This window comes from Pelecanus crispus, chromosome 3, assembly GCF_030463565.1.
Source record: "Pelecanus crispus isolate bPelCri1 chromosome 3, bPelCri1.pri, whole genome shotgun sequence".
NCBI lineage: Eukaryota > Metazoa > Chordata > Aves > Pelecaniformes > Pelecanidae > Pelecanus > Pelecanus crispus.
In genome coordinates, this window is record NC_134645.1 from 98,102,708 (window position 1) to 98,120,837 (window position 18,130).

Below are 18,130 nucleotides of genomic sequence, written 5' to 3' on the forward strand. Positions count from 1 at the left end.
TAAGAAGTGCAATTTTAGAGCTAAAGCTTTTACTACAACGGGTTTTCTTATGTAAACTATGTGAAGGTTGTACAACAATGATGTACATAAACAATCAAGCCATGCAGGAGAGAAAAGACAGACATACAAATGGAATCAAAATGTTATACTTCAACTCCATTAATGTATTTATTATCTGGTCTGACTCCTGTAATCCCAAGTGTACTGGGTCTGGCTGGGATGGAGGTAATTTTCTTCACAGCAGCCTTGTGAACTAAACCAGTGGTGATAACACACCAACGTTTTAGCAATTGCTGAGCAGTGCCTGTGCAGCGTCAAGGCCTTCTCTGTTTCTCGTGCTGCCCGCCCACCAGCAAGAAGGCTGGAGACTGGGAGAGGAAACAGGCAGGGCAGCTGACGCAAAATGACCAAAGCGATGTTCTGTACCATATAGCGTCATCCTCAGCAATAAAATTGGGGGTAGTCTTTCCAAGTTAGCTGTTGCTCAGAGACTGGTTCAGCTTTGGTCTGCTGGTGGGAAGTGGTGAATGATTGGTTTTGTATCACTTGGTGGGGGGTTGTTGGTTGGTTGGGGTTTTTTCATTTTTTCTCTTCACTTATTAAACTGTTTTCATCTCGGCCCACGAGATTTACTCACTTTTGCTCTTCCAGTTCTCTCCCCCATCTCACTGTGGAGGGTGGAGTGAGTGAGTGGATGGGGGGTGCTTAATTGCTGGCTTGGGTCAACCCGCCATACCAAGCTACCATGAATTAACTGCCCAGTGTGGTCTTCTGTCAAACAAACAAAAGTTCCCTTAGCTATTACTCAGTTTATTACTCAACTAACGGCTAAGTCCCATCTGGCTTCCACTGTGAATAACATTCAAATGAAGAAGACAGTCTACAAAGACTAAGACCATCTCCTATCCCATAGGCTAGCATGTCCATCAGCTCCTCCTGGGTCTCTTCCTTACATGTCATTCAAGAGACATCCTTGTGAAGACTGTGCACCCTGTACTGTAATTCATAACAGATCTTACAGGATTCTAAATATGCTATACGCTGGAAGTACAACTAAACATCTGGATTTCCAATCTTTGCAGAGGTGATCATGTTATTAGTAAAACAATTTAACATATGCACATAATGGAATAGTTGGGTTTTTACTGATAAACTAATTAAAAAACTCGCTTGTATTTCTTGTGATAAAATAAGTTTTGATTCATTTAAAGGCAGTTCTTGGTAAATGTTTCCATCATAAGGAATGTGATTTTCTTACTTTATTGACAACCTATAAAATACATGCTCTCCTTTGATTGTCTAAAATATGCAAATCCATAATATATTACTTAAAGGGTGTAGGGAATAAACTAAAGAAAATAGCTACAGCTCTCATTTTCAGCCAGCAACCTACCCTTAGAGAAAATGATGAGAGGCCAGCAGTTGTTTTTTCTTAAAGGAGATGGCCATTTCTTAATTAACTGAGAGATTATCTCTTTACTAAGAATCTATATACTCCTTTTAATATGTCAGCACTATGGTAAGATTTATAGAGTTATATCTGATGGCATTAACTAGTTGACAGTCCTCATCTTTATTTCTATCCTCAGAGAACTAGTATGGGCACATTTCAACTATCTGCTTGTTTAACTGATAGACAGATTAGACCTGGCTAGAATCCGGAATGTGAATGTAGCAATGCACGAAATCTGACCTTAAAATAAATTCAGTCTGCATTGGTGTCAGCAGCAACAGACCAATCCTATGAAAATCAGTAAGAGCTACAAAAGCTGCACTAACAGTAGCAACCAGTGCAAAAGAAAATGAAGTAATTTTGAGGTTTTATGTCCCCTATTTAAGGATTGAAAGAGGGACTAAACTATGTATTATTTGCAAAATTTCTTAAATGGCATGATGCTATAAACACCTATCTATTAAGCCTGTAGCATAATGTATGAAACATGTGGGCTCATTTAAGTAAGGATTGTACCACATGCAGCAATACTGAACTAGCAAGGAACAGCGAAAACGCTGTAGCTGCTTTTCTAGCTCTAGTTTTCACTTCCTGAGAGTACCTGTAGATATCCACCCCTTTCACATTACAACAATCATCAAAAAGACTCTACATTCTGTAGACTTTAGAAAGCTTTGAATCTTGACAATAAATAACATCTAGAAAGAATACACTCATACATTTGGAAAAAAGGATTAAAATTGTTTTATCACTGAAACTACTTCCTGTATAGCAATGTGACCATCTTGGATTCTTGACCATCACCAAATTCCAAGAAAAACCACCTTCTACCCAAAATTGAACTGCTGTACATGCTACATATATATCTCCAGAAAAATGTCACTCCATCTGAAGTGGAGACTTGTTGCTATCTAGCAAATAATAAAGCAAGAAAGGAGAAGGGAAATTTTGGCAAGGTACATGAAAATAAGCCTTTATGCTTACAAAAAGAACAACAAATGCTTAAATGCAATAGAGAGATAGGGAGTTTTAGGACATTAAAAAACCCCATGGAAACTGGAAGATCCTCAGTTTATCTAAGGAGGACTATCATTCAAAGCATACTCTTGGTAAAAAGGATTTAGGGAGAAGTCATGAGAATTATCCATAGTCCAGGACATGATCTTGCAGAAACAGATTTAAGAAATGATTAAAAAGAAGACAAATATGCCTTGATTGTGGGAAGACTTCTAACAGTAGAAGGCTCTTCAAGTTAGCGGATACAGGTATAATAATGCCCAGTATCTATGAAGAAGTTAGAAAAAGTCAGATAAATATGTAGGTACTAAGATGTATGTTTAAAAGTCAGGTGGTTAAATACAGGAACAATTTGCCATCACTTGCAGTCATTAGGTGAAAATACCTTTCTAAAAGGATATTCTTGCTCAAACCCAAGTATGGGCTTAATGCCAAGAACAACTGGTGCCGTTACCTGGTCTGTGGTCAAAACTGATAACTATATTGGTCTTTTCTAGACTACAGAAAACCTAGGGATGCCTTAGCACTGGCTATACCATTTTCTGTGATGTCTGCAACAAACACAGAATTTGCTCTTTAGGCAGTTCATATTTCTGTTCAAGATGGTCAAGACAGAAACGCGGTGTAGGCAAACAGCAAAATTTGGAAATCCTCCAAGGCTTGCCTGCACTATTAATTGCCCCAGTAAGCTACAGAACAAGAAGAAATCAGCATAAACATTTCAGATGGCTGTAACCTTTACCAGCGGATATCACACACCCTTTATGATGCAAACTTTAAGGGAAACAGTCTAAAAGGCTAAAATGACAGAAAGATTTGCTTACACAAGGAAGCTACTGAGAAATAAGTTGACATGAAAATTTATCTCGTAAAAACTATTTTACAGTAACAGTGTTTCTGGGGCACAAACAGCAGATTCTGGCAGGGCAACAAGGGACTGCACTTATCCCAGAAGCCAACAGAGATCTAACCTATTCTTTACTCTCAGTCTTCATACTAAGAAGAAAAGTTGAACAATGACAAACAGCTGCAATGCAATGCAGTGTAGAGAGAGGTATGTACACTTAGCCCTTCTATGATGCAAAGGCCAGGAGCTTCATCTGTCTGTGCTGCTTAGATGCTCTCTGGATAGGAATCAGGGTTAAAAAAAACAGTATGTGGTTTGAGGAAGTGAGAGGTGGAAGCTGGAGAAGAAACTACGCAGAACCAATGTCCAGGACAAAGGCAGGGGAATAAAGCAGAGATGAGGTTTGGATGGGAGAATCCCCCAGTGCAGCGGGCAAGGGAAATGAGAGGGCAGGGGAGCATTCACTGGAGAGCTGGCTGCGCCACACAGGGGAGAGAACTCACACTGGTGTTGGACCAGGATGAAGCATTTCAGAAATAACACAGTCTCCAGGTTATTTCTGTTCAGCCTTCAGGATGAGTTTTGCACTATGCGCACCCAAAGTATCCCTGTGGTAGGTTTCCACAGCAAACTCTACTGTGAAATTTAAAACACACAAAAAATTTTGAAATCATGAGCAGATGAATGTTTTGAAATTCAAGGTCAGTAACACTGACAAATCAATTTGTTGCTAATATAAAGAACTTGTTACCACTTGTCTGCATATACAACTTCAAAAAGTACTTATCGGCTACATGCACCCAGTGAGGGAGATGGGCTCCGAAGCCTGCTCTGCAGCCCTGGTCCCTGTTCCTGACTGGAACATGCTGTGGCTCCTTTAAGTTTGTGTGCATGGGTTTCCTTTCCATAGGAGCAGATACCGCTCTGGGCCTCCTCCCAAATCAGAACTGAGGCACGACCAAAGCACACACTCAGACTGCCAAGCTGGGAAATGAGCTTGGATCCCCCACTACACACAGAAGCATGGTGGCCACCTTGAGTTTAATAACTCACTCCAGAAGGAAGATAAGCCACTATAAAAATCTGAACCAGCTGATGCAACACTCAGTTCTTCCCCAAACAGAAGCTTCTATTTAAAAGAAAACAACAAGAAAACAAACATACACTTCTTAAAATTTGAAAAAAATAAACCATTGGTTTTGGCAGCAATCTGAGTCAGCATTTTAATAACCTGCTGAAGACCTTATCACAACCCTTCCCATTGATTAAGTGGAACAGATGCTTGATTTCTTTGTTGTAGATTTATCTGGTCAGTGTTGTTAATATCTGTAGTATATGCTTTCCTTCATACCTATGTCTCGTTACAGAATATCCTGTAAACCCCCCCCTCATCCTCATCTCCCATTCACCTACTGTCTATTCTTTTTATCTCTTATTCTGCACTGGGGAAAGTCAGAACTGCCAGTGGCCTACTAGTGTAAGTCAGCTCAACTTAAGTTATTCATGGTCCCCCAGAACTGCCAGCACTCCACTTCCCCTTCCTCTTCTTTTGCCCAACTATTTTTTCTGCCTCTGGGCTTCATCTGGATTCAGCTCCCTTGAGCCAGAGGAATCTGTGTGTGTAGAGATCCCACCACCTTCTACACACTCCCAAATCTTGGGCCAGATCCATCCAAGTCTTGTGGAAACAAGATCTTTTACAAACCTGTTACAGACATGGTCTAGTTTGTCTGCATAAAGTCAATTGTTTTAAACACAGAAATATCCACTGCAGTCCAAATCACTGGGCAAGGTTTGTGAACTTGAAAGAGGCATAAAGAACAAACTGGCATGATTGATTTGTATTGTTCTGAGAGAAATATAAATACTGAAGAAAGCAAAAATGACAGAAATAATTTGTAAAACCAACCATTCTTAGCACTTTCTTAAGGCATTTCATAGTACATTTTTAACACTGCAAAATAACCTGTAATTGCTAATACCTAAGTTAAATACTATTTCTTTTTCACTTTTTTTTTTTTAACATTATCATGAAAACATACTCCTGAATATTGGCGTGGGTGTTGGTGTTCATAGCTAGTGGAACAGCTGCTGTATTTTTACCTAAGCAAGTATGAATGCATCAGTGGGATTCACCCTTTCAGAAAGTAAAGAAGTTGTAGGAGATATTCTGATTCAAGTTCAACTCACAATTTGGCTCTGACCCACCAAAGACTGTATTCAGATCAGAACTTCCCAACATCTGCAGGACTCAGGACTGAAGGTCAGAAAATGTTAATCTGTGCTATTAATGTTTATGCAGCATTGTATTTTGCTGACAACATTAAAAGGCATTATTTTTTTAATTTCTTCTCTCCAAGCTTCATTCTGATTTTGAGATAACTCCTACTTTCATCAAAAAGAAAAAAAAAAAAAGACTTCTCTGCAATGTTGCCTCAATAGGGACATGACAGACTACACCTTTCACTTTGTGGGACAGCCTTAGATGCCTGTTGTTTGAGCTCACTGATTCACTGGTATCAGGACAGACATGGAGAATTCATTAGAGGTCAAATTCATAGGAGGTGAGCGCTGTACGTCTGCCCCCAGAAACCTGCCCTACAACATGACCAACTTTCTGAGTGCCAAGGGCTTGTCATGCAAATAAACCACAGCTCATTCTTCAGAATCCGTCTGCATACGAAGGATAGTTTCTGGCCATCATCACCTTCAACTATTCCTAAGCCTAGACCTATGAAACATCCTTCACAGATGCCAAGAGCCATGGCTGTATCATTAGAAGCAGATGTTGGGCAGAACTCAAGAAGAGCTTAGGTAAAATGTTAGTCTTTGAGTGAACTTTAACTCAATCAAGCAGCTTCTGAGCCATGTAAAATACCGTGACTACTCCTGTTAAATCCACTATATTGAATTTCAATAGGAAAATTAGAAATCACAAGAGAAACCATTTTCAGATTCCAAAGAGGGGCATCAGATGGCATACAGATATTTGAGAAACAACCTCCTCGCCTGTTAAACACTGTTAACTAAATACTATATACTAACACGGAACATACTGAGGGAAAAGCCAGTATTAACAGTTGCCAGACATTTGTAAAAAATTACATAAATATTTACCTTTTGTGGAAGAGTTAAAAGTCTCTTGTTCTTCAATGAATTAAATGCACGGAATGATGGAAACAGAAAAAGAAATCAGCAAATTTAAAGTTAGATAAAGAAATGTGTTACATGTGACAATGGCATGTACAGTAGGCAGTACTCCAGCATATGTAAAAGTAATGTAGAAAATTAAAATGATAAACCATGAAAAATAATAAAGCCTATGATTTTTTCTTTAAAATTAACAGGAACAATGAAGTTACTGAGATCCAGATTGTGGACTCTTTAAGTATTCCGCTAGAGCAGTATTGTCATATCCAAATTTATAAATGACATAAAAATCTTAAAATTGCTTTAGGTATCACTCTCACTCCTGAACCACACAGCCCTGGTTTAGATTCTGAAGCTTTCCTCCAATAATGAGCGTTAAAAATTTATTTTCTATTAACTGAAATCTGTAATACTCAATAACCACTGGACTGTTGAAAATCAGTCTTTAAGGAAAACATAAAAGATTATGAGGCTTAACATCATTTGCAAGAGTTGGCAATGCTGAGAAACAATACTCTCCAGCGTGAGTAAAGATTCCACAAGCTGCCTCAAAATATGCAGTGCCACCTAATAATTTCAAAATAAAACCGGAAATATGAAGACAAACAATGCTAAAAGACTAAAATCTAAAATTGAAATGACTTATTCTTTTTCTTTTGCCACTCAATTTTTATACTGATGGATCTGAAAAAAGGCTTTAACTGAAAGGGTTTGATCTTTTACCGTTACTCAAGCCATACTCTCACTGCAATAACATTTCAATGACCAAGTACATATACACAGAACGCTTTTCACTAGCTATTTGGTTTGTTTAGGATCTTAAGCTGGTTAAATATAAAAAGATATTTGCAACTCAAATGTATTATTTGACAACATACTGATTTTCTGTACGAAATTCTGATTCTTATTTGTTAAAAGGAAACAGTGGACGTCAAAACACTTCATTCCTTTGTAATGTAACTACCATTAAACTCTTGTACATATATTATACACGGGAACTTTATACAAGTAATCCTCATTCAGTACCGGTAGAGTCTTCAATGTAGCTTTCCCTCATGAAACAGCAGCAAACATGCACTCATGCACTTCACCCTGCATACAAGCTGTATACAAAGCTTATGCACCTTTTTCTAACATGAGCTAAGATACAGCAATACTTAATGCTGGTCGCACTTTTGCTTTTCTAACAGTCACTGTATAAGGCCTATTGCCATAAACAGATGCCACAGGAAACACATACAACCACACTAGTTCAGTTATCTTTATAGATGCTCTTTACATATAAAAAGGCTGCTGATTATCATAAACCTGACTCTCATGATAAGACTTCTGAAACATGAAACCACATTGGCGAGGCTATGAAAAAGAAATCATGCTGTGAAGAGCCAAACAGAAGCAGATACAGGGAGAAAGACCTGTTTTGCGTGAATTAGCTCTTAAAGATTGTTTCTATACTACAATCATTGCACATTTATCTTGCTGGTTCATAAATTTCAATAGTACATAATATGTTTTTTCTTCTTCACTTGCTAGATTTCCTAATATTATCCCTAAAATTATTTACTGCAGCTAAAAAGGAGTGTAGAAAAATGCTACAGATTTTCAGGCTGTATTCATGTCCATGATCCCGTTACACATTTCCTTAACCGTTATACAAAAGCGTAGAGACCCACCCTCAAATCCTATTCAAGCAAGAATTCCTGTGACGTTTGATAGTTGCAATAACAGAGGACAGACTGAATAAAGATCGCAGAAATATGCTTTATACAAAAGTATCATTTAAAAACCATACAACTACATAACAAAGTTGTTATAGAAGCAGATGAGAAACAAAGTCAATGCAGAATCCCCACCCTTCTTAACAATTTGCACAGTTCCACTCAACATGATGCAAATAAAAACCCCACTGATTCAAGTCTCTTACAGCTCAGCACAGGATGACATATTGAGAATACTGTATTGTCCTTACCATGGCTTAGAATTTCACTGCTTTAGTCACTGAGCCAAAACGTCTTCATATTATTAGGTCCTTTTATAAAATTATCAGTTAAAGAAATAAAAAATGCTTCTGAAGTAGCATAAGTTAGGGTAATGACTACTAAATTGTGACTTTTTGAAAACACACACAGACACACCTATACCAGACTAACTTTCAATATTCAAGCATCTCAAGACCTTTAGTTGCAGTAACATCCCAGTGTGTCTTGCACTCTAGGAAGTACTGCTGACAGGGTTGCAAAGCAAAGAAATACAGCCATGTCTTCCTTCAGTATCACTGGGATTAAAATAAAAATCACATTGCCTAAAAATTACAGAAGCCTACAATCTTAACTGTAACCACTATAAAAAGTCTGCATGTACTGGAGTTGCTAAAAACATTAGAACTGTTCCAAGTGAAAATAACTACTTCTGTCCCCCACTCCAAAATTAGGCAAAGCTGCCATCCCCTTTAGAACATAATCACCAAGAAGCCTTTTTTCTTTTCGCTAGTGTGCATAATTATGCTGTTTTGAGGTTTTAGTCCTTAAATTGGACTTTTTCCTCTACATTTAAGATTTCTTTCTCTGTTCCTGGTCAGTAGTACCAACACCATTTCTGTCATGGAATAGGGACTACTAATTTGGTCTTTGCTGTAAAAATTACTTCCATGAGTTTTTTTTTTTTAAATAAAGTGTGTCTACTAATAAGGACCTCTTAAAACTACCTTAATTTCCCACAAGGTGACTTTTTATGATTCTCAAATTGCCGACGAGAACAGTAACTAAGACAACATCATCTGGTAGAGACAAGGAAACAACCACTTTTTTAGTTCTAAACTTGATGATGACAAAATGGAATATCCAAGATGCAATGTCCATCCTAGAAGAAGCCTTATTAACATGGATATGATCATTTACAATTGAGAGCTAAAGATTAAAGATTGAGAGTAAAAATCTCATCTAAGTTTAAGAGTTAAAATATCATTCTCTTTCTTGAGATGAAAACCACTACCAGTCTCTTGCTCCTTCATTAACTCTCATGTGTTCCATAATGACAGCTTTAAAGAGCAATAAAATTCCTTTACTGGATTCTTCTATGCCTCCTGAATATGTAAACAGCAAATAAAAAAATGACTCTTGATACACAGACATTCAATCTTTTTACAGCAATTACTGTGATTTGTAAACCAGACATAGATTCATAGATGTATATATTTAGATGTGTATTCAACCCTCCTGTCACAACAGAATTTGTATAAAGTGTAAAGTACTTTACCATCAAAATGATACCTTATGGCATATCATACAGGATTTCCTTGAAACACAGGATGTCAGTACTGACCACCAAGAAGTAGCTTTATTTATAAATGAAGAAAATGCAAAGAATTTTGAAATGCTCCCTGTTCCATTTATATATTCCACTAGATTTTGGCATCATCTATATCCATGGTGATTGTGAATTTAAATCATTAAGGACACAATTCAGTTCCAAATACAGTTAATGGAAATCTTTTACAGACCTCAATATGCTTTGGATTCAATCCTACATTAGGGTCAGATCACTTCTAGTCACTCCATTTGACCCTGATCATCATTTGAAAAGAATTAAAGAGGTGAAACTGATATTAGAAATTGATACTGTAAATCAGAGCAAATACTATGGTCTTATAGCCTCACTGATTTTAATTTCTTGCAGTAATATAAAGTTTATACATACTATCATATTTATTTCAGAAGACAGTGACAAAAGCATTTAAAAATATTTTATAAAATCTATTCAATTTAGTACTTCTCTACGAATATATTCTCAGCTTGAACAAAGTGTTAAACATGGGTAAAATCAAAAAACCTCCCCTTCAAAAGGACAAGCCAGTTACTTAGACAAAACCAAAGTACTATGTAGAGAAGGAAATCTCTTTAGCATCTGTTTCCATGTGCTCTAGTACAGCCATATTGACATAGGCGGTATGATATATAACAACAAAGTAAACGATATGTCGCATCCTACTTGCACATTTTATACATAAGACGCAAGCATATCAACCACAAGTGTAAATAAGAGTTCAGTGAAACAGCATTACTTCACAGATGTTCACGGTACCAACAACTTTCTAAACCTAGAGTAGCTTTAGCCTTTTGCTCAACTTACTTTTTTTTTTCCTCTTCTGTATAGATCCCACCTCTACTCATTTTCATGGTAAGTTCTACATTCATTTCCAATGTCTTAACAAAACATGAACTAGTATTTTATTCTCAACACACCAGTTATCAACAACAGCCGAAAGATGATAGACGAATATCCAAAGGAAAGCCAACTTAAAATTAAATTAAAAGCTGATTCATCATTATATATATTGCACCATTCTGAAATTGCAGAAGAAACATGAAAGAAATTTGAAACTCATTACATTTCCCTAAAAAGCTCCCAACTTACTAATATGCAGAAATAGAAGCTGTAAATGTACTTTGTAACTAGTTATAATCCAGACACTTCTAGATTCACTACAAAACAAAACGAGAGGACTTGAATGTAAAGTTTAAAATGAATAAAGCTCACTTGTATTAGTATATTAATCATTCAGAAAAAACACATGTATAAAACAGGAATACATCTTTGTATGTGTTAACTGAAGGTGTAATATGCCATCACAGCTCAAAGCCATAAAATTAATGTAAGCTGATTGCATGTTAATGTAAGCCATCATCATACAAAAAAACCCCTATGGTAATCTATCATGATAAGAAGGTCATGGCCAGCAACATTATCTATCAAAGAAAGTGGTCTGCCAATAGGTCTATAAAGCACTACCATATTTCATCATTGGAAGCACTTCTTTAATTTCCACGTAGAAGAAAACCTTGTGGCACATGGTAATCTCAGTTGTTGCTTGTAGTCAATGAGAAAACAGGATTTTAAACACAGAATAGAACCTGAATGTACAAATATTATCCATTGTGCCATTTCATTTTACCATAATAGCTCATACTCTGTGTGCGGTACGTTGCTAGAAAAGGAAACAGCAATAGTCATACTTATTTGATATTAGTATGTAAAAAACATCTTCCATAACCACTAGGTCCACATTGTCTTTTTCAGAAAAGAACAGCCCTCTTTGCCTGATCAGTTTATTCTTAAGAAAGAAAGAGCTGATGACCTGTGCATTCACATTTCCCATTGCGATTATTTTCATTCTTTAATCACTGAACTATGAACTCCAGAAGAAAAACAGATTTGTGATATTTATTACTAATCTATGTCAACAATGCACAACAATTAATATAAACCACAAAATAAGAAATGAGTAAGACTGTCAGAATGTTGTCAAAATCTTTGCCCCTGATTTCTTTAGCTGAATACAAACTACATATGTGTTGGAAACTACCATGACTCTAATAGAAATTTTAAAGTAGACAAACGTAAAAGGGTACTAGAAAATTAAGGCAATTAAACCACGTGTAGTAATCCACCGGTCAAACTCTACTGGATTTCCCAGACTACAAACATGTTTTCATTCTCTTCCATTGCTTTATTGGTAGAATTATAGCATTGAACATATTGTTATGAAAGTAGACTTTAAGTAAAAAAAAGGTAAGAAATCAAAGAGTTTGAGCTATCATAAGCTCATTATTTGATACCTTGCTCTATACTGCCACTTCTTACTGGAACTTGCGGTAGTTGTCTTCCCCTGCGACTGCTGAAGGATGTGTCTGCAGGAGGAGACTGTGTGGGACTTCCTTGTTGATGTATTCTGCAAATGAAATGAAGATGAAAGTAAAATAACCCAAATGAAGAGAATTTTTATATTCTGAACTTTAAACACATATTAATTTGCATATGCTGAAGATGGGTTTGGAGAAGTTTGCATTTGGTATGTGCCATATGCACATTCTCAGGTCTGGATACCTAGTAAACTTACAAGGCCTCACATTTAATTTCTCTAACAACTCAGATAAGGAGAAGTATTTTCCTTTGTTTTGTTGTTCCTTTTTTTGTTTTCAACAAAGTACTAGTCAAAAACCACTGAATGAAAAGCAGTTTTCTAAGAACCATTTATGATTAGCACTCACAATTTATGTATGTTCTCCTCCACTGTTACAAGGGCAATACAAAATGCCACCTCTATATTTTATTAACTTTTGTATTCCCTTTGTGCTGATGCAATAATTTCACAAGACCGCAGAGAACTGGACAGCAAGTATCTATTCCTATGGAATAACATGTTGTTTTCCCCTAAACTGAAAGAAGGAAAAAGACCTTTAACCTTGTTATTGAGGGGGCGCGTGTGTATGTGTGTGCGCGCAAAGAAGGTACAAGATTTTTAATATTCTTACCTAAGTAAATATCCAAAACCCCTTTGGCGGAATTCTAGTTAGCACTATTTCAGAGCACCTTGGCTACTTGATTTCTTATACATAGATACAGCTTCTGACCGTAACATATCAAACACCTTTGGAATGCTGGTAAGATTGCATTTAAAATAAGTAGGGCCACCGCTAATAACTAGAAAAAAAGTTTAAGAAAGTAAAACAAAGATGAGAAGAAGCAGACTTCTGAGAGGGAGAGCTTACTGTTAAATGCCCTTGCCAGTTACAGCAGCATCACCCTCACTATAGCGGATAAGCACTGTTTATCTACCACACTAAGGTTCCAAGTAGATAATTTGCAATTTTAAGTACCACGAGCAAGTTCAAAACACTGTTGGCTTTCACACTACGTAGATCAAATGACTTTCTCTTAGCCTGTAAGATCAGTTAACTGCGTGAACAGCACATGATTTCCTGCACACTGTTTAAGCAAAATATTTCGATAATTTTCATATGGATACAGAACAAACACAACAATGGAAGGACGAAACACAGCCAATTTTTTACTCTTACATTGCATAACTATTTAAGTTCAACAGCAAGAAGTTCCATCTGGATGATGAAGATAGGCAGCGTAAAGGATATGTGAGAAGTGTAAATACCATGAAGAGAGGATAATCTATAGTGCCAGAATGAGTGAACGCGCCATGTACGCTCAGGGAAGTACACCACCACACTGACACCTGGGAGGCAGAACACGAAAGCTGTGCTGTACACGTAATAGCAACCTTGTCAGAAGTGGAGAAGGTGGCGCCGACCCTCCGGGCGCTAGGTGATGTACAGAGCATATGGGTCTGATACTAGAGTGCTCACTCGACCTTGAGCGAGTGTGATGTTTTCCCCTAATGACTGGCTGTTCAGTCGTTCGTGGGGTTGGAAGTCCCCTTCTAGAAAGAGATGGTAGCAGACCCCTAAAACATTAGGGCCAAAAAGAAACTTTTCAGTTGTTAGTTCCAGGCACACCTTCCCATGCCCCCCTCCACCAAAGAACACTGCAAATCCTGGTTGCAGGACCAGGGTTGACATTTCAGATCGAAGTTATTAATTCTGAATGCAAATCCATTTTCAAAATGACGAACTGCAGAACACTCGCCACTGCAGATACACATGACTCTAATGGTGGAACTGTTGAACTGCACTGCCTACAGCAGACAGTTAGCCAAAAACTCTAGCTGCCTCTTAAACACAGCAAACGCAAGCTAACAACACGTATGGCATAAGTACTAGCACAGAGTAGGCTATGAATACCTAGTTTTACCACAAAGCATTTCTGTTTCTAAAACGTACCTTTTATCTTTATTAAAAATATTAACTCGCTTTCAATTAGTGTCCTAAAAAAGGACAATATGTAAGCACATATATGTAATTCCCTTGGTTTCCTTAGGAGTTTGAAATAAGCAATCTATTTAACTTTCTGCTGTAAGCCCTAAAACAGAAATACGGTTCTGAAGGAACTCTAATGAAAATAAGTAAAATATGCAGTAAAATGATTAATTGTGTTAGTATAATAAAGCATAACTATTTGTAGTTTAATAATTGCATACACTGCAGGTATAAGATAACCTGAAACATTTCAAGTTTGGAGAGTGACAAAATATTCTAACTGTGCCTTTTTACTCTTCCTTGGTTTCCTAACAGTGCAGCATTTTGCTAATGGTACTACTGTATCTGCTGTTATTTCAGAAATTTCAATTGCCTGTGACATCATTTCATTGTGGGTTTTTTGGTTTGGGTTTTTTTTTTTATTTTTTTAATTTCTGCACACTTATGAAGTCTCCCTTCACACACTCAGCGCAACTTTTCTACAAGATACAGTCAAAGTAACCAAGGGACTGTCTTGTTCATATGACTACCATACACTGAAAGGTCATCCTAAAAAAAAGGATATATGAGGTAACATGCAGATGCCTACCAAGGATAACAAACAAGTTTGGTTTCGAAGCCATTTCATCAGTAATGGTTTATGTGGAAGTCCAGTCACAATGCAACAAAACCAGGATTCTGTTGCCCTTGCTATATTCTCTCTCTTATCCCTAATGCTTCTTTAGCTTAACTCCTAGCTTGCCCTGGTGATAACCGTAACATCCTTGCAGAGACCGATTCCTCTGATTCTAACAGATGCTTATGATAACAAAGATGAGCTGAGTTCTGAAAATGCCTGTTTCTCCATGCTGACTGTAAAAGTAATCCATACCAACTACTGCATGCAATCAGCTTTTAAGTATCTGGGTTATCAGATGTTTAAACATCATAATGTCCGTAAGGTAAATATGGATCCCACTCTGTGCCAGAAACTGCTTCCTTGCTTTTACTATGAATGAATGAATGCTCCAGTCTAACAAAGTCATCATGCTCTCAGTTCTGATTTTTCTCATTTTAGAGGCTAAATATCCTGGAATTTATCTGAGAGCCCAGTGAAGCACTAGGAGAATCTGTCCTGCCATTACAGAACAAACACTCTACCTGAGACTCAGAAACTTACCTCCTGCTTTTTCAGTAATACTCTTTTTACAGACCTGTGCCCTTCCACTAGAGAAAGAGGATTTGCTTCGCTAAAATGAAGATAAATTTGGCTTAAGACTTGCATTAGCTGGGGTATTACATTGAGATGATTATGCTACTTGGGGTGCAAATGAAGAATAGAGCCAAGAGGGAACTGGAGAAAAACTAGAATGGAGTTAAGGACTTGTTGGCCTAGAGGAAAGATCGGTTGCTGAAAGGAAGCAGTCTGCAAATGGCTGATTAGAAGAATGAGACAAAGAGGAATGAGCACGGGAGACAAAAGCTAGTGTATGACTGAGGAAACAAGACAGAAGTGCGGTAAGCATGGAGAGGAGAGGAATCTGGGAGAGAAATGATACCTGGTAAGCAATGAGACTGCAACAAGCACGTACATGTGCATATCATCTCCTGGTTCCTCATAGAGGAAGGTAGCACTGCAAGCAGCAAATGTATTAATTCAATTGCTGATGGTTTACAGGGGAATCCTACAGGTTCTAGCTCTGCCTGCACACAAGAAAACTCAAATTCCTTTCTCTTCAGACTGATGCCTCAGTGGCACGTACTAAGTAAAACATACTGCCACTTATGGAACTATGAAGAGAAACTAAGAATAAGCGAGCATTGCCAATCCAGAGCACCTGTGGCACAGGGTCCTATGTGAAATATAGCAAGTACAGTTAAAGACTGTATGTTTCATAACATATATGACAGGTAACCTCAAATCTGGAATTTCTGGGGTGAGCAGTTAGGGCTGAAAGAAAACATTTTAGGATTGGGGTGAACCAATTTTTACCACAGTTTTGCTCATTCATATAAGCACTGAAAATGTTTGATTTTCATGTAATCAGTTTTACTCCTTCAGAAGAGTTTACCGAATCCCATTTTGAAGGCTTATCTGATCAAATTATTAAGAGAACTGTTAGGCTCTTTAAACTATCCTGAAAAGGTTTGCTTTTTCCCTTTTATGAACATTTCCTAAGCTATCACAGCACACAGAGAACTTAATCTTACATAGCACATTGAAAGGCTTTATAGAGAAGCTGATAGCATGCTGATATCTTATTTCAGTAATCTGCTTAGCTAATAGTAGACAAGATCTGCAAATTGTAAAATAAAGACCAAATGAATAAAGAAATGGATATTTGAGGAAGAAGTAGTCTTGAGTTATACTTGCCATTTGACAAGAAAGTTAATCACCTGTCCTATTATCAAACTTTCTGGCACTAGTGCATCATTATATCTATGATGAAATACTAAACTACAGCACTCAGACTTATTTAGACATTTGTGTCTCACATCTAATAGCAGTGAATCATTTTATGGGAACAGAAACCTACACCATGTGCCACGGAGACACAAAAAGCAGCAGCACAATTCATGTTTCTCTATGCTCTTGTTGCACTGTGTTCATTTTCTTTATAGTAGCTACTATGGGGCTATGTTTTGGATTTGTGCTGAAAACAGGGCTGATAATACAGAGATGTTTTTGTTATTGCTGAGCAGTGCTTACACACAGTCAAGGCTTTTTCTGCTTCTCACCCCACCCCACCAGCGAGCAGGCTGGGGGTGCACAAGAAGCTGGGAGAGGACACAGCCGGGACAGCTGACCTCAACTGACCAAAGGGATATTTCACACCAGATGATGTCATGCTCAGCATATAAAGCTGGGGGAAGAAGAAGGAAGAGGCGGAGGACATTCTGAGTGATGCCGTGTGTCTTCCCAAGTAAGTGTTACGCGTGATGGAGCCCTGCTTTCTTGGAGATGGCTGAACACCTGCCTGCCCATGGGAAGAAGGGAATGAATTCCTTGTTTTGCTTTGCTTGTGTACGTGGCTTTTGCTTTACCTATTAAACTGTCTTTATTTCAACCCATGAGTTTTCTCACTTTCACTCTTCTGATTCTCTCCCCCTTCCCACTGGGGGGGAGTAAGCGAGCAGCTGCGTGGTGCTTAGTTGCCGCCCAGGGTTAAACCATGACACAAATTTATCTCAGCACAGCAATGACTGAAGTATCAACTTCCAATCCATTAAATCCTGTATAAATTCTCTGTATATACACTATAGCAATATTTCACAGTGGTCTCCAGACTCACGCTTTCTTATATGAATGAATAAATCCCCAACTGTAAAACAAAAGAAGCTTTGAAATATCCAGGGGAAAAAAAAAAAAAATCTCAAAATTTCAGACCTGGGCTGGTCATTTCAAGCAGTGAAACACATTGCCCAAGCCTCAGAAAGGCCTCTTCTTCATAAATGTTCACATGATTATTCTTAGAGATGGAGCCCATGTGCTTGCTACTGGTGTATTCAGCATAACACCTCATGATCGCAGTCCCTGCCAATCAGTTTCTGTATCACCTGCAATATCTGAAATTCTAAGTATTTCAAGATTATGATTTACACCTTCCACATATTGAGATTAGTGTAAAACACTAATTAGTGTAAACAGATTTTGTTGAGGTATATGGTTTTGATCTATGCAGCGATCTTAACGTCTGTAGAAGAATGCCCCCAGTTCACACACTGAAATAGCAGGTTTGAGATGTGAACGCATATACAGACACACTGATTTGTCCAACTGCAAGTGTTGTGGGATTTGTACTCTGCCAGTGTCTCTCACTCTCTTTGCTCTGCCTTTTTGCCATCAGAATCTCTTATATTTTCCTTACCCTTTCTGTTGCCATACTTTCTAGTTATGTTTGTGTTCCCATTTTTTCCCCTCCTATTTACTTCCCATACTCTTTCCCACCTTATCTTCCTTCTTAGTTTTGTTGCAAGTTTTCTAACCATATAGGCTGAATAGTTACCAAGAACTGT

General features: G+C 37.7%; 1 protein-coding gene across 1 annotated transcript in view; it reads right to left on the reverse strand.

Moving 5' to 3' along the window:
- LOC104038321 (regulating synaptic membrane exocytosis protein 1) overlaps positions 1-18,130 on the reverse strand; it is a 190,511-nt gene that overhangs the window by 84,455 nt on the left and 87,926 nt on the right. The window contains exon 20 of the mRNA XM_075707731.1: positions 12,083-12,195. Within this exon, the coding sequence (XP_075563846.1) occupies positions 12,083-12,195 (113 nt within the window). The remainder of the gene's footprint in view (positions 1-12,082; positions 12,196-18,130) is intronic.